General features: G+C 41.2%; 1 protein-coding gene across 2 annotated transcripts in view; it reads left to right on the top strand.

Annotated features, from left to right (window-relative positions):
* The first annotated feature begins 8,240 nt into the window (after window positions 1–8,240).
* SNX7 (sorting nexin 7) overlaps window positions 8,241–24,232 on the top strand; it is a 57,588-nt gene continuing 41,596 nt past the window's right edge. The window contains exons 1-2 of one of the 2 annotated variants that reach the window (XM_043520886.1): window positions 8,241–8,493; window positions 23,359–23,541. In XM_043520886.1, coding sequence (XP_043376821.1) covers window positions 8,302–8,493; window positions 23,359–23,541 — 375 coding nt within the window. In that variant the 5' untranslated portion in view covers window positions 8,241–8,301. The remainder of the gene's footprint in view (window positions 8,494–23,358; window positions 23,542–24,232) is intronic. The other variant, XM_037907216.2, reaches the window with a different exon arrangement.

Here is a 24,232-nt window from a genome sequence, read left to right as displayed (position 1 = left end):
CTAAAAATGCCCTGACACCTACTACAGTTGTACTGCAAGAACATAATGCTTAAGCTCATGAATCAGGTGTTTGAAATTACTCAAATATTAGATTGTAGGATGCTATCACAGGACATATCTACATCCAACTACAACAGTTTATAACATAAACAGTGATGTCTCTAACGTGTAAAAAAGCAGGAAGGAACTCTTTCATGTGTGTCTGTATACATATTGTAATCTGAATCAAGTAAATTGTATAAACCATTTAAAACACATTAAGTATTAATATTGTTATCCGATATCTTTGTACCTTCTGGACTGGAGGACAACATTATATTTCATGATCGAATGTATAGATTACAAAACATAGCATTCATCAAAAAATTAGGAGAATTGCAATTACATGGACACAAGAAACTGTTCCTTCAGCAGCAGAGCAGATGTTGGATTAAAATGGATGGACTCCATTTGACAAAAGTGTCAACCATTACAAAAATCAATGTTTTCAGTTCCAATGAGCTTGGAAACTGTTTTTAGATCTTGTTAAAATTATAGAACCCAAAAACATTTTACCTGGAATACTTTCATGTCTAAAATTTGGCAGCGTCACATAACTTAAAAGGATGGTAAGCTTCGAGATATTGATTCAACAAAGGCTTTAAACATCTACAGTGTCATAAAAATTATCTGCAGCTATAAAACAGATAACATGATTATGCTACAATGCATTAAAATGTCCCTCAGGCAGTAAGAAAAATGCAGGCTGTCTGTTAATGTTTTTTCTTGTATAAATTGAAAAATGAAAAATAAAATATGAAAAACAAACAAACCTTGAAGTTACCCATTGCCTGACAGATTAACTGTTTTATAGTGTCCCAGTTAAAGAACCTTCCAATCTTAAACCAATTTTAATAATAATAATAATAAAGGGTTGAATGGTTATCCTTCTACTCAAACATAATTGGTAGTTCAAAATCTGAGCATGCTGACAACTTGCTAGAGAGCTTCAACTATCCCATTCCAGTTTGAGTTTGAGGGCTGAGCCCAAATAACTAACTTTGTTTTGAAACCTCAGATGGAATTGGCCATAATAAATGTCACAATATAAAGGTCAGGTCTTAATCCACTGCAATAGCTGTTGGTGAAAACATAATGACTTCTGTTTGAACTGTACAGATCCCTGACAAGAATTCCACTTCTGAATGTATTTCAAATCTAGGGACATTTTCTCATCCAAAAGGTGCTGAATGTCAACAGATTTAAGAATATGCTTATTATTTGCACTTCAACAGTGGAAGAGAGTGAAACAATTTGATCCTGCTATAGCCTCCTATTCCTGGTTAGAAAGCAGATAAAATAAAACAAGATTTAACCCTGCCCATATACCTGAACAGTGAGTGAAACCTGATAAGTCAACATTAAGTATTCAAAGTGGTATTGTGGCCTAAAGGGATCACATGCAGCCTGCACATGAGAAAGAAGGAATAGTTTGGTTCTGCTTGGATGTTTGTGAATTTAATTTGTTCAAAAACTCTGGAAGGGATTACTAGCTGGCATGAACTCCATTTCAGCTGGGAGGGAAAATGCAAGTAGGAGTGATATTGACAATATTGCTATACAAAATAGTTTTGCTGGTGAACAAATAAAAGGGGTAGGCACTGCTGGTTCAGTAATCACAAATGCATTCTACTCTGTGTTCAGGGATAGGAGGACCTAAAGATATTGGACATTTCACAGTGCCATTACAGCAATTAAGAAACCTATATATATTACAAAATATTAACATTGATTTTAAAAATACTGTTGAGTATCTTTTCTCAATGCATAAATATATATTTCTAAATACACAGAGAAATAATACTGTTCATGACATGAAAATAAGTCTGATTTATTGTCCTTTTGTTGGATGAACATCTTTTAGGTCTTCTATTAATATTCTTTGGCCATTCCCCTCTACATAGCCACCTCTTATTGCTTCCTAAGACTCCATCTCTTTTTCACTATCTCTAGGCCTAGGAAGGGGGCTGTGATTCCCTCCCCCTGCAAAGGGAGAACATTTTTTAATTTTCAAGCAATTGAGGGGGAATGTTCGATGCATTTATTAATCACCTGAGGTAGGATGCATACTTAATAGGAGAAAAACAAGACTCCAGGTTGACAAAGAAAACCTATTCAGAAACTACACAGATATAGATTTAGACAATTGAATATAGAATCAGTAATGTTATTAATTATGGTTTACTATTTATATAAGATTGGCCCTTTCAGCAGCATATCTAAAATCACTTTGGTGATATAAGGGAAAATGCATTTAACTTGCAAAATGCTGCAGATACAAAATTTGCATTGAACAAAGTACATATTTAACACAAATTATTCAGAACTTTAATTTAAAATACAAACGTGATGGGTTGGACCCCCGTTCTGGGGTGCCACCTAATGTATTGGAGTCCCACTGAGCCTGCCTGTTCCACGAGCCTGGGCTCCCTCACCCTGTCCTGCTGCCACACACACACACACACACACCCTGTAGAATCACACAGAGTCCGCAATCAACTGTGGGTGTGAAGACGCAGCTTGGGGAATTGCCCAGCACTCTGGTGCACACACCATCTGGAGTGTAAACCCAAAATTATATTGTCTTGTGCTATATAGAGATCTATATAGTGTAAGCTCATGAAATTCACTCCCTCCCTCAATGTGGAGGAAGATATGAACACTTCCCCCCTTGCAGTTATGATTTCCACAAACTGGGTTTTAGAATAAACAAAAAACAAGTTTATTAACTACAAAAGGTAAATTTTAAGTGATTAGACGAGATAGCAATCAGAGCAAAGCAGATCACTGAGTAAATAAAACAAAACACACAAACTAAGCTTAATAACCTACAGAATACTGGCTACAAATAATAATTTCTCACCCTAAATGTTGTTTTAAGCAGGTTGCAGAATTTCTTTGTGGACAGGCAGTTCTTGCTTGCAGCTTAAAACTCCAGGTACATCCTTCACGGGCCAGACACCATTCCCAGCCCGGGCTCAGCCCTGCCCTACCCCAGCTTAGTTCCTTTATTTCTTCAGGTGTTTTCAGCAGTCTTCCTTCTTGGGAGGGGAGGCAGTGGAGAAGAATCAAGATTAACTCACTCCCCAGCCTTAAATAGGATTTACATATGGCAGGAATTCTTTGTTTCCTAGTTTGACCCCCACCCTCTTCCAATGGAAAAATACCAGCATTTCAAGATGGTATCCAGTACCATGCGACATAATAACATGACCCTGCAGTGTCAAAGCAGCATCCCAGAAAACGTCTCAGGAAGGAGGGAGATTAATATCTTCAAAGTCCTATTGTCCTTCCTAATGGCCTATCCAGGCTGTTTGCATACTGTCTGGTGGGCATTGCCCAGGTGAAAGCACAGTTGTAATTATTACACAGTCAATATTTCTAACTCCAGATACAGAAATGATACATGTATACAAATTGGATAATCACATTCAGAAATTCATAACCTTTCCAATAAAACCTCACATGAGCCACCTTGCATAAAACATATCTTAATTATGCCATATTAATATCATAAGCATATCTCTATGAAGAATATGGGGCGTAATTCTGGCATTCTGAATTCTTCCTGGCAGCTATGATACCATCTTGCTGAAAATGTTTCCCAAACTGATTCCATGATGTTCACAGCAGGAATTTGTGATTTTAAATTAATCATGAAGGTCCCAGGTACTTGAGGAACACAAGGAGCCTACTGAAAGTCTGTGCAAACAAACTGAATAGTTTGGTTGATGAAGAGTGAAGATCCACAATTATGTGTTTTTTGAATAACAATGCATCAGAAACTCATAAATCCTTTCTGCTGAATGCAGTTCTCTGTTTATGTTATCTACAGTATATCTGAATAACACAATCATTCTGCCATACAAAGTTAGAAGTCTGTCATCCCGGTACAGAAGGATAACAAACTTGCAGCATACTCCTCCCTCCTCTGGAGTCTGTAGAAGCTCGTTCCCACAAACCCTGGCTGGGCCTGCATGGGTTGGGACGGAGCCAGGGAACTGCTGCTCTGTGTAACAGGCTCCCCTCTGACTCCAGAGGAAATACCAGTGCTAACATCTGTGAAGTTGATATGGCTCTAAATTCATGTTTACTCCTCATTCTGTGACCCCTTTTTTGAGGGATCACAGCGGGCATGGAGCCAGCAATGGTAGCATGGCTTCTGGATTTTTATCAGTGATTAAAATGATAATTAAAATTCAAACAACTGTTTCAAGTACAGGGAAAGTACAATTTCTTCAAGTGAAGTACAATGAATACCTTTTCCTCACGGAATGTACTTCAAATACAGATAAAATCTAGAAAGATAAACTCTACCAGTCAGGTTTCAGAGTAGCAGCCGTGTTCGTCTGTATTCACAAAAAGAAAAGGAGTACTTGTGGCACCTTAGAGACTAACCAATTTATTTGAGCATAAGCTTCCATGAGCTACAACTCACTTCATCGGATGCTTTCAGTGGAAAATACAGTGGGGAGATTTATATACACAGAGAACATGAAACAATGGGTGTTACCATACACACTGTAAGGAGAGTGATCACTTAAGATGAGCTAATATCAGCAGGAGAACGGGGGGGGGGGGGGGCGGAGGGGGGAGAAAACCTTTTGTAGTGATAATCAAGGTGGGCCATTTCCAGCAGTTGACAAGAACCTCTGAGGAACAGTGGGGGTTGGGGTGGGGTAGAAATAAACATGGGGAAATAGTTTTACTTTGTGTAATGACCCATCCACTCCCAGTCTCTATTCAAGCCTAAGTTAATTGTATCCAGTTTGCAAATTAATTCAAATTCAGCAGTCTCTCGCTGGAGTCTGTTTTTGAAGTTTTTTTGTTGAAGAATTGTCACTTTTATATCTCTAATTGAGTGACCAGAGAGACTGAAGTGTTCTCCGACTGGTTTTTGAATGTTATAATTCTTGACGTGGTTCTGTTGTGTGGTGTGTGGTTGCTACCAGTCAGGAATTTTAAAATATAATGTCTTGCTAAACTTGATTAATGAGATAATAAAAAAAGCTATAATACAAAAAAATCCAATTAAAATATCTTGTGAAATTTCTGTCAAACAGAAATAAAGAACCAAAGAGACTGGTAAAACTTTGAAAAATTGGAATGATACACATGATAGCTTTAGTATTTGAGACTACTTTATATCAGTTTTATACTCTCACTGATTGACTGTCCCCTAGTTTATTAGGCTTCTCAACTGCTGATGTGTTGTGCCTGGAATTCTTTATTTTTATTATTTTTTATATTGTCTCACAGCATAATCTCTGAATATAAACAAATTAGTAATTATAGCATAACACAGCATGTAGGTACTTTCTCTGTACAGAAGACATACGGGCATGTGGCACAGTATAATGTATTCTACACCAATGAAAAGAAAACTGAAGAAGAAACAAAACTCACCTACCACTCATATTAAAGAGAAATGAACAGATGATAGACTAGCTATAACTTATCATTGATGCAGGAAGGATAAGGTTGAGAAGAATAAGACGGAATATTCCAACATCTTGCTCGCATTAGCCAGCTTTAATCAGTAGCTGGGTTGGGGGATGTTGGCTAATAACATAAGGGAAGGAGCTCTTGGGGTCTGGGCAGGAGCAGAGGGGCAAGAACCACAGGATGAGGAGCAGACTGGAAGGGAAGCAGACCTGGGGCAGCTATACTCCCCTCCAGAACCTGGAACTGAACCCAGGAGTCCTGAGACTCTACATTTCTCTGCTGTCAGCAATCAGTTGTGAAACCCCCTGAAAAAAATGTGTCTCATCCCTTCTAGTGGTTGTTCCATAGAGGACAACCACCTACTACTACTACCAGTTATTCCTCTGTCTAGCTCAAAGGGTCTATGCTGTGGGTATAAAAGTTTGAACTTTGTTCATGACCCAAGTTGAGGGTCAATATATTTCTACATAGTAGAATTTCTGAAGGTTTTTTGTCCATTTGTGTGTTTATTTTAAATAGGAAATTACATTAAAAACTACATTAAAATGACACGGTTAAGACTGCAATGTCAAGCAATCAAAAATCAGGAAATGCCAGAATTAAGGGTGAGTCTGCATTATGATATCATGTAATTGGAGAGTGTGTCACACTATTTTTTCCACAGACCCCCACCTCACTGAGTTTTATTCAATGTTTATTTTTATTCTTTTCATTCACTGTGTGGATCAAGATAATATTTAATACACAGTACTGAATACAGAATTATTAATTTCCTCACGTCTTTCCTATGGTACTCTCCCGATAATAACTGAGTGCATCACATATGAATAAATTATCTTCACAATACCCATCAGATCAGGTGCTATTATTATTATTCCCATTTTATAGCTGAGGCACAAGAGTGTTAAGGCAAAAACGGTGAAAAATGTTTACTAATTTTGGGTGCACAACTTGCGATATCTACGGCCCAATTATTTAGGGTACTTCATCTTTTTCTAGCCCTTCATGTGTTCAAAACACAGCCCCAATCCACTCCACTTTTCAGTTGCAGTTGTTAGTGCTCAGGACTTCTACAAATCTGGCCCAAGTGTCTGGGCATCCAGAAAATGAGTCACATGCAATTAGGGCCTGTGGCCAGCAGTGAAATTCGGTTTAAGTGCTTTTCCTTATAGCATCATATAGGAACCCTGTGGCAAAGAGAGAGAGAATCCAATTCTACAGGGCAGCATTTAACTTCATTAACCTTGAGACCATCCTTTCTTTTCCTGTGGTCCTCCGTCTTATTCATTTCAGACCTTCTAACACCTGCAACATATGAGGCAGGGGTTCTATAGGCAGTGGCCTCCTCCTCAATACAATCCTGATTCATTCCCAAAGCACCCTCCAACCTGTGCATTGAATGAGGCAGGGGACCTGTGGAAAAGCAGCATATAATTAAAGACTATATCATAATGCATGCACAAAAGGTGCCTGAATTAAGGTTGCATGAGTAAACTTAATACTGGCATTTTCTAATTTTGGAGTGCTGGACTTTGTAACCTTCATGTTAACATCCTTCTTTGGGTGTAATACATTATTATACTGAAAGGTGGTGATGGCTGGCAGCTATCAAGTGAGTCTTTGATCCAAAGAACACCTGACCTCCTAAAGTCAGTGATTGTGCCAAGTACTCTCTGGGCTCATAGGGAAGCCCTTCACACAATGGAGACAGCTTCAAACAGTAGAGGGATTGCCCAAAGCACATGGCAGGCTCAACCATGTGGGACAAGGGTATTTTTTAAAATTGCAAACACAGGGTCAAGAATATTGGCAATGGTTTTCCAACCTGTTTGTGTTCGTGGCAGAAAGCCAGAGAAACAGATGTGACTGTGACGCTGAGATGAAAAAGAAATAGGGCTTCGTAGACACAGAGCTCCGGGAAGCACACTCGGGGATTTCTGAGCAAAGAAGATGCCTCCTGATGTTTGTTTCTACTGGTGATTTGGTAAACATGACTTGGCGTTCACATTTTTCGTAAATAAAATTATACCAACCTCCCTCCACCCCTCACTTGCATCAATTTTTCCTCCTAATTGAAACAGCCCTAACAAGACCCCAAATATTAGCTAACTGCATGGACCAAACATGCAACGTTAGCTGTATTTATCAATAAACTACAGAACGTTGTGTTTTCAGCCTGTTTGCTCGTTAAGTAAACTTTGCACAGGAGAGCACGTGAGAAATGGCTGGCGCTAGTGAGGGAGAGGCAGTTCTGCCTGCAAGGCTTTATTAGCGAAACAAGGTGCGGGAAGGCAACATCTTCATTGGCCCAAATTCTGGCGGTGAGAGACGAGCTTTCGCATTGCGCTGCGCTCTTCTTCAGTAAGGCTTTATAGCAGCTTTCGCGCTGGCCTTTCGCCGATTGGCTTGGTGCATTCACCCCGCCAGCCCTTGCAGAGACGACGCTTCAGGCTCGGGACGCCTGGAGCGCCCGGACGCCAGAGGCTGGGAGGAGCCTGCGGCTAGGGCGGCGGTCTGCACCGCACCCCTCGGGGAGCCCTGCCGCTCGCGGGCTCCCGGATTGCAGCCCAGCCTGGGCGGGGGGGAAGCTACTTCCCGCCGCCTCCACCAGCCCCCGGCGGCAGCGCGGGGAGCCGCCAGAGTGTAACACGCAGGAGCTTCACCAGACCGCGGGGCGGGTCCCCTCCTCCCGCCCGCGCCGCTCCCCGGCCCCGGCCGCAGCCGCTTCCCGTCCTGCGCACTGTGCCTGCGGCCGGCGGGGCGGGGCAGGCTCCGGCAGCCAATCGCACAGGCCGCCGGCCGCGCTGCCGCAGAGGGATGGAGGCTGAGAGCAGGGTACCGGGGCCGCCGCCGCCGCTCTCCGGCTCCCCCGCTGGCAGCGAGGGTGGAGCCACTGCTGCTGCGCCCCGGCCGAGCCCCCCCGGCGCAGCGCGGGCCTCGCCGCCCCCCGCCGCCCCGGAGGAGCTGGCCTTTGACGACGACGAGGAAGACCTGGAGGTGTTCAGCAAGGTACGGCCCGGGGCCCCGCTCCCCGCCGAGCAGCCCCGAGCCCCCTGCCCGCCGCGGCCGGGCTCCGAAGGGCCGGAGCAGTGGGGGAGGGAGAGGTGCCCGCCCCGCGCCCTTCTTCCCCCCGCCCGCTGCACTTTGCCTCGGGCGCTGCCCAGTCTGGGGTGCCGCTGCCAGGGCTTGTCTGCAGAGCGGCGGGGATGTGACGGGCAAGCGGGGCTCCCCCGCCCAGCGCCCTGGAGCTGCCCCCGGCGCGTCTCATCGCCCCCTGCACTTCGGGGTGGGCGAAGCGGTCAGGGCAGCCTGCACTGGGCAGACACCCCGCGCGGGGGCGGCCCTGCCCTGCCCTAACGTGATTTCCCCCATCACCCTGCTGCGCGGCGGGGAGTCAGGTGCCCGGGAGAGGGGGAGCGTTGCACTTATCTGCAGGTCCCTGTGGACGGGTAGTCGGAGCAACAATCCTGGTACAGTGACCTCTACTACTTGGGCACGGTCCTGCAGGTTGTTAATGGCTCTAGGTAATGGCAATAAAAGCTTGGCAGAGAAATAGCACTGTTCCTCTTCAAAGCGTTACATGCACATTAACCTGAGTCGTCACCATCTAGTTTATGTTAAAGAGCAGAAAATAGGGATTGTAAATTGAGTAGATAAAGGGAAGATAAAAAGTTAAAGTGCACGTTGTGTTCTAATTCTTGTAGGCAGCTGTCGTTTTCCACTCATGTTTCAAACAGCCACTTAAAAACAAGGAGAAAGGTGCCCCCTCCCCAGGAATTTGCATTTAATGGTTCTCTGGTATGCATAGAGGTGTTCGTTTTTTCCCCAGTGGGGATTCACCATCCATTAAGTACGGTACTAGTTTTAGGATGAGTTTTCAGAGAAAAGTTGCTAACTTTTAAGTTTCTAATCAGTTTGTGCCAGTAATAGGGTTGGACAGCTGTATGATCAAAGTATCCTCAGCTGTTACACTTTTTGTAATAGGGAACTATTATGGTAATTTTGGATATTGTTGAGAGAGAGTCAGAACACAGGTTTCCAGTTTTTCCTCAGTAACCAATGACTGGCATTTGTCATTATTATTAAGCAACTAGGTAAAAATGTTTGGTAAATTTGTCTGTGGGGGCAAACACCAATCTATTATTGTACAGGCAACTGACCTAGAACCCCAGTCTTGCAGTCTGATGTGCATGGGTCAGTGCAAGTTCCCATGCACAGCCCTAAAGTGGGGGCAGAGGCCTGTCTGTATAGATCTTATTGCATTATCAAAGCGCTAGTTATTATCTTTAAGCACAGCCCTTGAAATTTACAGTAATATGTCATGTGTACCAATAAAATACAGAACAAATATAATATCTAAATAGTTAATCTACAGGCATGGTTTATATACAGTAATATATTGAAAAATACTCACCAGTGTATAAGTTTCAAACTTGAGTTTATTCAAAACAGTTTGAGAGTGTGTACCATTGTTGTGTATGAAAATCAAATGGAGAATAGGTATCATTTAAATTTAAAGGTTTCAGAGTAGCAGCTGTGTTAGTCTGTATCTGCAAAAAGAAAAGGAGTACTTGTGGCACCTTAGAGGCTAACAAATTTATTTGAGCATAAGCTATCATGAGCTACAGCTCACTTCATTGGATGCACGCAGTACTATGGTGCCACAAGTACTTCTTTTATTTAAATTTACATCTATTTTGATAGAGGAGGGAATAAAATGATTAGTATCTGAAACTTGGTATAGGACCTAGATTGGGCAAACATTATCACACATGATTAACTACATGCATGGAAGAAGTCTCTGAACTATCATGAATTTTGTGATTGTTTTTCTTAACACCACAGCTTCTGAAGTCCAACAGTGAGATTCTCACAGGTGTTTATTTAAAACAAGTTTCTAGCCCTCATGGTTGTGGGGGAAAAAATGTGGAAACATGACTTGAGTCATGACTTGAAAAAGCCCTGGCTGGGATGATTTAGTTGGGATTGGTCCTGCTTTGAGCAGGGGGTTGGACTAGATCAGTGGTTTTCAAACTGCTGGTTGTGACCCAGTACTGGGTCATGGTGGCTCTGGTCAGCACTGCCAACCGGACCATTAAAAGTCCCATTGGCTGTGCTAGTTGTTCTGACACCGTGCTGTGCCCCGGAGGCGGCCAGAAGCCAGACCTGCTGCTGGCCACTGCGCACCAGAAGCCTAGGAGCTGGACCTTCTGCTGGCCGCTTCTGGGGCGCACACGGTTTGCAGTGCCAGGACAGGCAGGAAGCCTGCCTTAGTGCCCCTGCTGTGCTACTGATCAGGAGCTGCCCGAGATAAGCCTGCACCCCAATCCCCTGTCCCAGCTCTGAGCCCCCCCAAACCTGGAGCCCCATTGTGCACCCCAAACCTCTGGCCTCAGCCCAGAGCCTTGACCCCCTCCCACACGCCAACCCTCTGCCTCAGCCCAGAGCCCCCTCCTGCACTCCAGCCCCACCCAGAGCTTGCACCCCAGCCCAGAGCCCTGACCCCCTCCTGCACCCCAAACCCCTCATCCCCAGCTTCATTGAGTCACTGGCATCAACTGTTTTCTTCAACTGGGTCGCCAGAAAAAAGTTTGAAAACCACTGGACTAGATGACCTCTTGAGGTCTCTTCCAACCCTAATCTTCTATGATTCTATGGTGGAAGCTTAGAAGCCAGAAAATAAAATGAACTCTGTTAAAAACAGAAACTTTTAAGCCATTTTTGAGGTCTGACTCACAATTTTTGAACTCTTGATGTTGGCAATAGTGATAGAGTTAAGCACTTAAACATTTAAGTGTTTGTGGGCTCAGGGCCTAATTCCTTGGCTTTTGGGCCCTGGTCTTGGATTTGGATTCATATGAGTTATACTCATAGCCTAAGACCAGAGGGGACTATCATGATCATCTAGTCTCACCCACTCCTATAATAGACCCATAGCCTCTGGATGAGTTACTGAAGTCCTCAAATCATAATTTCAAAACTTAAAGTTAAAGAGAATCCACCATTTACACGAGTTTAAACTCGCAAGTGACCCATGCCCTGTGCTGAAGAGAGAGGCAAATCTCCCCCCTCCCCTTCCTGGCCTCTGCTAATATCTGAGGGGAAATTCGTTTCTGGCAAATATGGCAATCCGTTAGTTGACCTCTGTATCCTCTTGGTGCCCACTCACATGGCTCCAGTTGTAAGACTAGGGCTTTGTAAAAATCTTTGATGCCTTACATTGGGTAGGTAACTTTTTTTCTTTTTAAAACAGATGACTAAAATATCACCAAGGTGGATTTAAAAAGCAATGATTGTGTGTTTTAAAAAAATTAAAAATTGGATTGTTTTTATTTAGACTTTTTTGATTTAAATTATATTTTTCTTTTTTAAAATAAACCCGTTTAAAATAAAATCTGAATTTAATACAAAATATGTTAAGGCCTAAATTTCTCTTAAAACATTTACATAAAATAGAAATATGCTGAATCCATGAGCCTCTGTCAAAAACTTAGATGTTTACCCCTGCTTCTAACTTTTGAGAACAAGCTTTATAAATATGGCACAATAAATCTGCCTGAGTAATTTAGGAGATTGCCATTTTCAAGATTTAGGCAAAACCAGAAACTTAAGCTCTTGTCACTTTCACTTAGACATGTTTGAAAACTTTCCCAGACTGATCTGAACTAATCAGTTTACTTCACTGACTACAGTTAATCCCTCTGTTTATAAATCGTTTAATTGTAAGTGCAAGATGTTTTGATACATAATCTTCTCTTAATAAAACGTTTGTTGTTTTGTTTAATACAAATAAATTTTATATACTGTTTTGTGTGTTTCCTTAAATTCCAGTTACCATCCTTATTCAGCTTGATCCAAATATGAGCACAAAGTAAATTATCTAGTAAATAAGCAATCTATCATTCACTGTTTCTTAACATACTAAAATGTACAGTTAATAAGAATATGACGATATTAGGCCTTATAATTTCTTAAATAAATGTATAAAGTTATAGTGTATCCTCCTAGGTAGCAAAAAGATTTACCAAATCTAGTGTAAAGGCTCTCTTTTGTTGTAAATCAACAAATCTGAATGGTTATATCAATCAATGAGAATGCACCTTTCTTTAGAAAATAACTGAAATACAAAAGGAAAAGTTGATTTAAAATCAGTGATTTTAAATTGAGGCTTTTCCACTTGGTGATTTAAATCACCTTAATCCATTCTGAATATCAACGATAAAGAATGGATTAATTTATTTTTGCCTTGACTGTTATATTTTATTATAGTTTTTCAAAGATATCCAGTGCTTGTTCTAAAGTGTAGACTAATACATAAATCTAGAGGAAATAATCGAAGTGTGTGCGGACATATGTGTTGAAGTACAAATAGGCTACCCCTCCATCTCATTAAGTAATTTTTTTTTAACCTGGTATTCTTTAATTCTTCCAAGATTGCAACTGCTATATGAAGATCTGTGTATTGGTGCACTAAATATGACTCAGTTATGGTAATTGTTTGTTTTATGTCTGATTTGGTAAAAGCAAGGTCTGTTGTTATCTTCCTTTTCAAGCAAACCCTCAAACTTGGTAAAGAATAGAGCATGCACTGAGCCAGTCTTGATAAGGCAAACAGGTTCCAAAAAATAGCATGTGGGGTGAAAACCACCTACCCTCTGAGGCTTTTTAAGTAAACCCCATAGATTGCTAACTCTCTGAAATGAAACAATGGAATGTCTAAGAGTACAGTGGTAGGAGCAGCAAATATTTCATCCTGAAGAAGAGCTCGGTGTGGCTCAAAAGCTTCTCTTTCAGAAGCTGGTCCAATAAAAGAGATTACTTAACCCACCTTGTCTCTCTAATTAAGTGCAAACTCATTTGGCATTGATGTTGCATGTACTTCTATAGCACTTGGATTGTAATTGAACTTTTATTTACTTGAGCACACATTTCCAGTGTTTCTGTAAATAGGCACTGGGCACAGAGGACTGGGAAGAAATTAATATATTAGAAGGGTAACTGTAGAGCAGTGGTTACCAAACTTGTTCTGCGCTTGTGCAGAGAGAGCCCGCAGGTTCGGGCAATCGCGGCTCCCAGTGGCCGCGGTTTGCTGCCCCAGGCCAATGGGAGCTGCTGGAAGCGGCGCGGGCCAAGGGACTTACTGGTCGCCACTTCCAGCAGCTCCCATTGGCCTGGAGCAGCAAACCGCGGCCGCTGGGAGCTGCGATTGGCCGAACCTGCGGACTCGGCAGGTAAACAAACCAACCCAGCCTGCCAGGAGCTTTCCCTGCACAAGCGGCAGAACAAGTTTGGGAACCACTGCTGTAGAGACTTCACATTTACTATGAAACAGTTATGTGTTTGATAGTACTGAAGCAAAATCTTGATATTAATAAAGTAAGGCCAGAAGGGACCATTAAATCATCTAGTCTGACCTCCTGTATGCCACACCATACTGTTTACCTCTGTAGTGAGCCCAATAGTTATACTACCACGTATCTTCCAGAAAGATGTCCAATCCTGATTTGAGGACATCAAGAAATGGAGAATCCATTTGAACAATTTAGTGCAAAAGAGTGCAAAAACAAAGAGTTATTTGACTTTTATTTGTGTGATCTTGGCTTTTGGCTTTACTGGTCTAAGCTAGGAAATTTATTCAGGAAGTAATACTCATTTGTCTCTGAGTATGTCTACCCAGGGATAAAAAAAAAAACCCATGTCTGACCCAGGCTCGTGGCGTTCGGGCTCTGGAGCTGAAAAATTGCTGTGTAGATGTCCGAGCTCTAAGACCCTGCAAGGGTGGAGAGTCCCAGAGCTTGGGTTCCAGCCCAAGCCCGAATTTTGCAATTATTAGCCCTGCAGCCTGAGCTTTGCGAGCCTGATTCAGCTGGCCCTGGCTAGCCACAGTCATGCCGTAGAGCTTTTATCCCTGGGTAGATATACCCTATACCTGCTGGTCCATTGTAATTAGTTCAGTTATACTGCTGCTTGTTTATCAAAGAGATAAGGTACCTTATATCAAAAACTTGATATAAAACATGGATAGCTATCCTTAAATATAGATTGCAATAAAAACTTTATAATTAAGAATCTAAGTGGCAGAAATGTATTCCCTAATTATATCAAAGAGAAAACATAACAGCTGTTAACAGGTATGCAAAGTGGTAACTTATTTCTATAAACAAAACATTTCACACTATGTTTGGAAGCATGGCATCCCTTTTCTGTCTTGAACATTTACACTTACTGCTTTTGTTTATAGGTGAGGAAGACCGTTTAATTAAGATGCAGATTTGGGATCTGATTTTTCTGTGGTAGTGAAAGTCTCCTGCAAGGTTTTTAATACTCTCAACTTCTACTGTAGCCAATGGGTGTTGTGCACACACAGATCTTTGCAGGATCAGGCCCTTTTACTTGATTCTCAAATCAACTTGCTGCTTGTTTCCAGTCTCTCAGGCTACCTGTGTTGTTAACTGGCTGGTCCTGAATTATACCTTGTACTTGTTCTATACCTACTGTTAAAGGGGTAAGTATGAGGCAGATTTTGGTTACAGATTTAACTTATGGAAAATTTACTGTTCCAAAATCTATAAAATGTTCCGAATAAAAATAACTAGCTGCAAAGTAGCTGTGATTTTTTTCCTTTACATATAGTCTGTGGAGTTTGTAGCCTAAATAATGTTGTGTCGTGCTGGTACATGGGTATCTAAAAGTGAAATTGACTTCATTTTTCATTTAATTCAGTTTAGGCAATGAAAATAGGCCAAATAGCTAAATGGTGAAAAAAGATTAAAGTTGACAATTAAGAATCTAAAGATATTACTCAGAATATAAACACAAAGCATTTCTTTTGTAAAAAACCACATGGATGTTTAGCTTGACAGTGTCCATGTCACAGGGCGTCTCTGTCACTACCCAGTGTTTGACTGCATAACCAGTTGATGTGGTTTCTCACAAACACCAGGTTGTTACCTTTTCACCACTTGTGTATTTATTCTTTCCTTGCAAAATATCACAGTATAATGCAGGCTTACAGCAAGATGAGGTTTCCCCACAGTCCTCACTCCTCAGCCCAGGCTCACCCTCTGAGGTTTCCTTCTGAGATTGCCCTTGCTTCTGCTTACATCCTTTCAATTACATCATTAGCCCAGTAATTACTACCCTGGTGCTCATAATTCCCGACAGAAAGTGTTTAATTGCTCATAGCTGAGCTTGTGGCCTTCTTCATGCTGGAGAGCATTAGTGAACAGCGTGCTACTAATCATGCCATGTCTCAGTCCCTTTAATATAGAAACCTTGACCAGTATCTGGAGAGAGAATATCGAAGGCCAGCACCCAGTGTTGTCAGCCTGATTGGGCATTGTGTAATATTCAAGGTGCAGGACCTGTTCTTTTTTACATTAACCTCTGTTACAATGGTTAAAAAGAGTGCTGAAACTTGTTCCAGAGAGGGCAACTTGTCAGGTAAAGTCAAATCAAAGTGTTGTCTTCAGTTTCCCTTCATCCTCTGCTTTCGTGAATTTCATGATACACGTGATACTCCATACTGTCAGTTGTGTTCCACGTTATAATGGGATGACATAGTTTTCACCAGAGCCGCCAGGACTTTGATTATTGACCCACTCAGATTCTTGACCAAGTTCTCCTCTCAAAACTTCACTAAGCCTGGCCAGGTCTACCCCTTCGGAGAAATCTTCTCTGTCAGCCACAGATTCTGTGAGAGCTTGGAAAATCTATTCAGTTCCGACTGTCTGTTCTGGGGAGTGATCTATTTTATCAAATAGTCCGAAATTTACATTAAGACAGGAAATACTCTTATGTATTGAAACTTGCACTACACTTCACCAGTTGTTGGAACAGTCATCTATAAACTGAACCCAACCGGTTAATTTTCCACCTGAGTTCTTAGCGGATCCTCAACTGGCATAAACTGCCATAAATTTGCTGAAGTAAATCAAGAATCTCTGACAATTTAAAGCTGCTGAAGATCTACCCCTATGTACATATTCAAGATTTTTCTGTAGGAGTTTGATACACAATGTGGAACAGAGTAACCTTGTCTATTTGAGGTGATTTTGTGAAAGGTATATGATGGAAATGCAAAGAAATTAAGGATTCTTATTTGGAATTTAGAAAAACATCTACCTCTGAAAATTTTTGCAAAACTTTTATCAATGACAACTATCAAGTTAAATGGCTGTAGGAAGAAACAGCAATGAGTCTTTAGAATTGGATGTCTTGGTAAAAATTATTTACAAAAAATATAGTTTTTCAAATGTTACACACTGTAATCTAAGGAAATAATAAAGCAAGACATCTCTGAGCAGTTAACTAGCATAGACATTGCATTTGTCAATAGGCATATGTTTAGCTGTGATGTTAATCCGTTTTATGTATGCATAATATTTCTCCTTACTGACATTCAATTCTTTCTTAACATAAATTGCTTGTTAATTTGGTGGCTTTTTAAAGGGACCGACTTGAAACCGTATTCTTCTAAGTGTCCCGTCCTGCAGAAAGCTGTGAACAAATAAAATCTTGATGGATTGCCACATAGAGACCACCATGTCTATAACCTACAAACATTTATATTCTTGAAAAAATACCAGTAGTCATTGTGCTACTTTAACAATCTGAATAGTGAGATAAGCCTTGAGAAAATATGGCAAAGAAATGACAGGGCCTTTAGCGAGAAAATGCATCTTTAAGTTAGATATAGGTTAACTTTACAAATAATAAGAATATCAAGCCTCACATCATCGGTTAACCTGAATAATCAGTGAAACTAACAAGTCATGATGTGACTAGTATTTTAGATAGCATTTACGCCCTGCTCGTACAAGTGGATGCACCTATTTATTGGGACGTGTGTCAGATCAGGGCTTTAATCAGTATTCCTCTGTTTGTACAGTAACAAGGAAGAAAACATTAAAAAGAGAAAGTACTGCAAAGTCACAAATTGGCAACGTTCAGCTCGTTTCTGAAGTTGACTAAGCTTCAAACTGACATACAAAGTAAATTCATTTTCTGTTTATACAGCTTGCTTCTCCAGTTTGTCCTTGATTACTTGGGGTGGATCAGAGGCAAAATGTGGTATGATCACTAATTCACATGCATCTTGAAAAACCTGTATGCTCTCTTACTCTACAAAGAACAGTATTTCATTTATAGCTGTATCTTCATCGATGTGGGTGTTAAAATGCTCTTTTCTCTCACGCTCTATTTTTATATACTTAGTGCACAGGAACTGATTTTTTCCCCCCTCCCTTTCAGGATCAGAACCTGCTTCTTTCTTCACCCCTAAAGGCCAGAAGCACCAGCCCCTTACCCATACATCATGAAAAAACCTAGTGTTCTGTGCTTCTTCCCACAAATTATGGCTTCAGTAATTTCCCTTTGCAACTGTGCCTCAGTGGGTCACAACTGAGGATGTCAAATTCAGGACAAACTGCTGAGAAGTAGAGCAGATACACCCGAAGACTGGTGGCTAATCCCCCATAGCCTATATCAAGCCAGCAACAAAAGTAAACTTCTGTTTTGCCACACTGGCTAACAAAAAGTCCTAAAAGCAGTTTCCTTTCATTCCAGTCCTTGTATTATCACCAGAAACACTAGACTTAGAGATGAGTGGTTCTTTAAAACCAATCTCTTCAAATAAAAGGTGGTTCTGATCCCAAAGGACCAGCCACACATCCAAGTCAACATATAACTTAGATCTTACCCCAAAATCACACTGATCCCAATCCTTTAGTATCTAAAATCTAAAGGTTTATTTATAAAAAGGCGAGAGTTTAAATTGGTTAAAGGAATCAAATACATACAAAAATTGCAAAGTTCTTGGTTCAGGCTTGTAGCAGTGATGGAATAAACTGCTGGCTTAAGTCAAGTCTCTGGCTGCTTCCAAATCATTGGAAGGTCCTCAATTCCTTGGTTAGAATGCTTCCATTAATATAAATTCAAGTCCAGAGGCTGGAGCAGAAAAGAGGCAAAATGGAGGGGTTTCCAGGAACTTTTACATCTTCTGCCATGTGGAGGGAAACCCATTGTTTGTTTCGAACAAAGCCCTCAGCACAGCTAGTGGAAAATTACAGATGACAAGATGGGAGTTTGGAGTCACATGGGTAAGTCACCTGTGCATGCCTAATTTCGCTTAGTCATTGTAGGAAGTCATTACCTATATTTCAGATGCAATGTCTACTCAGTGTAGATGGGTGTCTCCCATAGTCCATTGTGAGTTGTGCCCTTTTGATGGGCCACTCAATTTGAATAGTCCCTCCAAGATGTGCTGGCTAACTGCCTTCTGGGCGTTACCCCAGGAGCAAACATTTGAAATACAGGAATAGAGCCAATACTCATAACTTCAAATGCAAAAAGAATACATGTATACAAATAGCATAATTATATTCAGCAAATCATAACCTTTCCACAGACATCTTACTTTCCACATTTTGTACAAGATTTGTTGCAAATATAGAACAGTGGTTGCAATAATGATCTGTATGGTCATATTTTAATCAGATAACGTCACACCTGTAAAACCATAAAGGCCCAGGCCAATGTTTACTTTTCCTTGTGAATCCTGCTCCTAACCTCCGCAGTACTGGTTTACATACATTTTGCTCCATATTGCCAATATCTTCCTGAACTTGTTTCCCATAGGCTCTATACAAATCCTATACCTGGCTACTGAAAACTTCCAAATCTCCAAAACATCTGATATGGACAAAACCAGGTATTTAAGTAGCCTGTCACCAGCACTCCTTTTTAGTAGAACAGTTGGTCAGGCCACTGATGATGGTTTTTTTCTTGCTTCTCTAGTCCCAAACACTTAATCTGCAGAGGCCTCTAATGGCAGCTTCTTTTCCCTCCACATCCGCAGGCATGTAGTGTGAGGCAGACTGCAAGCTCCAGATGCTTGGCTCTGATTGCACTCCTGTTGTAAGCACATCTGCTGTGCAATTTCCAATATGTTGTAATATTTGGGTGATCGTACTACCTAACTTTAAAGAGACTTTAGGGAGTCAACTAAAATAAAAAGCATTAGGAGGATGAAATAAGAAAACTACAGATTTTGAAGGAGGATATCTTTGCCTACCAAAATTGACGATGCCTTTAACATTAAAACTACCCTACAATAATAACTCTAAGTTGCTGTTTGTTTCATAATCATGGATAACTTTGTCGTCCCTTCACCCTTCCTATTTTCCTGTGAGTCAACAGAGTTTTCACGTGTAATATTCCTTCTGTATTCTTACAGCAGAATTGTTGCATACTTGAATAGTCTGCCTGTGTTCTTTTATAAGTAGGCTGAGTGATGACAACATAACTTGCCAACCAAAACACAGCTGGCTGGTCTAATTTTAGGTCCACAAACTGAACATCCCTTTCAACTACATGGTTACTCAAATCCTTTCTGTGGTGATGTGCTCTTCTCTCCTCCCCAAAAGGCTTGAGTTGTGTCAGCACGTGGCCATTTTGTGCTAGTGTCCTGATCTAGCATATTTTGAAATGGCTTTCGTTCTGAATGTAAGTTACCATACATAGCCAAATGGAGTTATGCAACTATAAAAACACAACTCTTATTTCTTCCCCCACACTTCCAACCAATGCTGATTAGGTGCCAGAGTAAATAGAATGCTTTTGAAGGCAGTATGCTCTTCAATGAAGTAGAATTGTCTGGAAAGAGACTAGGTAAAGTCAGTAAAATCGCTATACGAGACACACAGTTAAACTCAGGTTTCAGAGTAGCAGCCGTGTTAGTCTGTATCCACAAAAAGAAAAGGAGTACTTGTGGCACCTTCGAGACTAACAGATTTATTTGAGCATAAGCTTTCGTGAGCTACAACTCACTTCATTGGATTCATGCAGTGGAAAATACCATGGGGAGATTTTATATACACTGTGAACATGAAACAATGGGTGTTACCATACACACTGTAACGAGAGTGATCAGGTAAGGTGAGCTGTTACCAGCAGGAGAGAAGGAAAAACAACAACAAAAACCTTTTGTAGTGATAATCAAAGTGGGCCATTTCCAGCAGTTGACAAGAACATGTGAGGAACAGTAGTGGGGGGGGGGGGGGGGGGAAATAAACATGGGGAAATAGTTTTACTTTGTGTAATGACACATCCGCTCCCAGTTTTTATTGAAGCCTAAGTTAATGGTGTCCAGTTTGCAAATTAATTCCAATTCAGCAGTCTCTCGTTGGAGTCTGTTTTTGAAGTTTTTTTGTTGAAGAATTGCCACTTTTAGGTCTGTAATCGGGTGACCAGAGAGATTGAAGTGTTCTCCTACTGGTTTTTGAATGTTATAATTCTTGATGTCTGATTTGTGTCCATTTGTTCTTTTACGTATAGACTGTCCGGTTTGGTCAATGTACGTGGCAGAGGGGCATTGCTGGCACATGATGGCATATATCACATTGGTAGATGTGCAGGTGAATGAGCCTCTTATGTTGTGGCTGATGTCATTAGGCCCTATGATGGTGTCCCCTGAATAGATATGTGGACACAATTGGCAATGGGCTTTGTTGCAAAGATAGGTTCCTGGGTTAGTGTTTTTGTTGTGTGGTGTGTGGTTGCTGGTGAGTATTTGCTTCAGGTTGGGGGGCTGTCTGTAAGCAAGGCCCGGCCTGTCTCCCAAGATCTGTGAGAGTGACTTGCTGAAGTGAAGAAACAGAATGACAGAGCCAGAAGGGTTACCCAGAAGTTACCTACTACAGGACAAGCCCAACAAAGAAAATAACAGAACGCCACTAGCCATCACCTTCAGCCCCCAACTAAAACCTCTCCAATGCATCATCTAGGATCTACAACCTATCCTGAAGCCATCACTCTCACAGGTCTTGGGAGACAGGCCAGTCCTTGCTTACAGACAGCCCCCCACCCTGAAGCAAATAATCACCAGCAACCACACAACAAAAACAGTAACCCAGGAACCTAAGGGTTGGATGGCCAGAATGACTTGCTGCAGCAGGAGGATGGGGTCCACCTGTCAGACTTGAGAGCTGACACTTTTTGGCTGATATCAAAGAGGGTATAATTGTTGCATGCGGGGAGGCAGCCAAGCTAATTGCTGATGCCTCCTTGTGGTGGATGTCCAGTGCAGGTTTTCCATAGGGAAGGATAAAGTGATCAGATAGAATGAATTGGGAAAGGATTTAAGGGAGGCATTCTTTAAAAGAATGGAAATGCGGGTTCAGGACTCCTATGACTGGTACAGCGGGGAGCTAATCCCCTTCTTTATAGCCCCCCTTAACCCTCATTTGCGGGGTGGGAGTGGCGAGGTCCCAGTAGTGGGTGGGCTGGGGATTAGGATGAGTAAAGGAGGAGGGCTGGCAGCGCATCCCCACCCCCCGATGTAGGTAGATTGATTTTAGAATTACCTGCACTGTGTGCTTTTATCTGCTGGTTACTCCCTAGCATTTAGGAATAAAGTTGTGGCCCAATTAAACCACATCTTGTTGTCTCCTGTTTGTCTTCCTGCATAGCCGGACAACGGAAGTGGTAAATGTGACTTTTATACCCTTCTCACTTCCTGAAGAAAGGTGCTCAGTGTACATCTAACTTCAGAAATATGGACTTGATGCTTCTCTTTTGCTATAAGAACCTCATAAACCTTGATGGTTTGATTGAGCATTGAATGAGTGTGAGGTTTGTTGTATCAGTCTTGTCTGATCTCTTAACATAAGCGTGGTCTCATGTGTGGCTTGTATTTTGATGGAAGGGATATTTAGTAGATGTGCTCCTTTCTCTGAATCGTTATTAAACTGATGCCCTAGTATTGTGTTGGAGGTCATTTTGTGACTGGAGGTGCTGTCTTTCAGATGAGGCTTAAAACTAAGGTCCCAGCGGACAACCTGTGACCTTGTAAACACGCATGGCACTTTTTTTTTTTCTTTTGGCAAGGATAAGACCAATCAGTCCTGACTTTCTGCCTTAAATCTTTCTGAATAATAAAACTTTTTCTAACTAAAATTGGAGAGAATTTTTTATTAGGGCATAGTGTCCTTCCATCTTTGTCCTAAACTGTTATTTACCATAGCATAGCTGCGTGCTGGTTTTTAATAGCTACTATCATCATTCCAGAGAGCTGTTTTTTTCATTCCTGGTGGTGTGTGTGTATATATAATTGTAATTCATAAACCTTACTACCACTGGATTAAAAAAACCCCACACTTAGTTCTTATACTGCTGATTCTTCATCGTCAAGGATTCTTCAATTATAAACTATACTGAAGGTCTTTAATAATAAACATCTTTAAATTACAAGGGGATATAATTTCATAAAACATCTGAAAGGAAAAGAGGGTAGCTATCTTGGTCAGTTTGCAAGAGAGAATTTAGATTTCAAATCCTGGGTGACTGGCCTCTAACAACTTTAATTAGGTTGGTAAGTGTCCTGTACAGTACAGTGGGTGCTTGGTTTAACTAGTTTGGGCATTTGTAGGTGACTTCTGTTTTCAGCCATCCATGACGTTGTCAAGTGTAGTGTTCTGCTTTTCTCTCGTCGGTCTTGTCCTTTTTTTCTTTTTTTCTTTTTTAACCACTCATTGAATTGAGCACTGAAAAGGAGAAGAGGATGACATGGGTGTTTGTGGTATATTTTTGCAGTTTTATCAGCTATCTCTTTTACCATCTTAACTGTTCACTTCAGAGCAGTGCTGGGCAACCACATGGGCCAGGAACGGCAAACTGAGGCCACTGGGAGCTGTGGGTGGGTGTGTCTGCTAATGGGCAATGTAAACAAACCATCTCGCGGCCTGCCAGCGGATTACCCTGATGGGCTGTGTGCGGGCCACCGGTTGCCCACCACTGCTTCAGAGCTATTGTTTTTGATGTCTGAAACCTGCACCCTTATGTTAATAAGAATTTCTTTAAATGTCTTATCTATAGGATACATCACTGACTGAGGCAAATTCATTCAGTCCTTTGATACCAACATCCCCCTCTTCTATGATAAACCAGTACAAGTTTGAAGATGAGCCAGAATTAAGGGATCTCTTAATTACTGTTGATGATCCTGAAAGTCACATTACTGCCATTGAGACTTTTGTTACCTATAGAGTTGTTACAAAGGTAAGTGTTTGTTTGTTAATAGTCCTGATAGTTTAAGTGTAAAGTAAAACTATACAAGTGTTAGTGTTTTAAAGGATTTCAAATAATAACCTTTCTAACATTTCAAAATTTTATATCCTGATTTTGCAGCGAGTTAACAGCTTAGTCAAATTATTTCCAACTCAGGGTTAGATTCTAAAAAATGCTTTTAAGGTTACTCGTGTATATTTGCATGATTGAGTGCTGTAGAGATCATTTAAGGAATAGCTGATGTTATTTTAATGATTGCAAAAGCAGTCTTTTGTGTGAAATTGGCATTTGCTGTTGTGTCCCTTGACAAGAACATGAAACAAGAGGAAGGCTGATGCAGTTGGAAAGTACTATATTGGCATAAGTATTTGTCGAGCATGGGTAGGCCATAGAGAAGTGGGGTTATGCTTGGCTGTCAATATGTGGTACCTTGCTCACCACACCCCCTCTCAATTCTGCTTTCCTGTAATTGGATTGTTTGCTAGCACAAAGAAAAGTTCTCCTTCCATTCACAGTTAATAACATTTTTGTTACGGCTACAGCAATTTCTTAAATGAAAAGGTAATATTAGGAAAGTATTTATTTAGTGTGTTTTCAGCTGTCTTTGAATTCAGTTTCTCAGCTGGAGTGGAGGAAAGCCAGTATTTATGAGACCAGCCAGTTCCCTGGGGATTATCAGCAA

Source organism: Chelonia mydas, chromosome 8, assembly GCF_015237465.2.
Source record: "Chelonia mydas isolate rCheMyd1 chromosome 8, rCheMyd1.pri.v2, whole genome shotgun sequence".
Lineage (NCBI taxonomy): Eukaryota > Metazoa > Chordata > Testudines > Cheloniidae > Chelonia > Chelonia mydas.
This window is presented reverse-complemented; position numbering and strand designations above follow the sequence as displayed.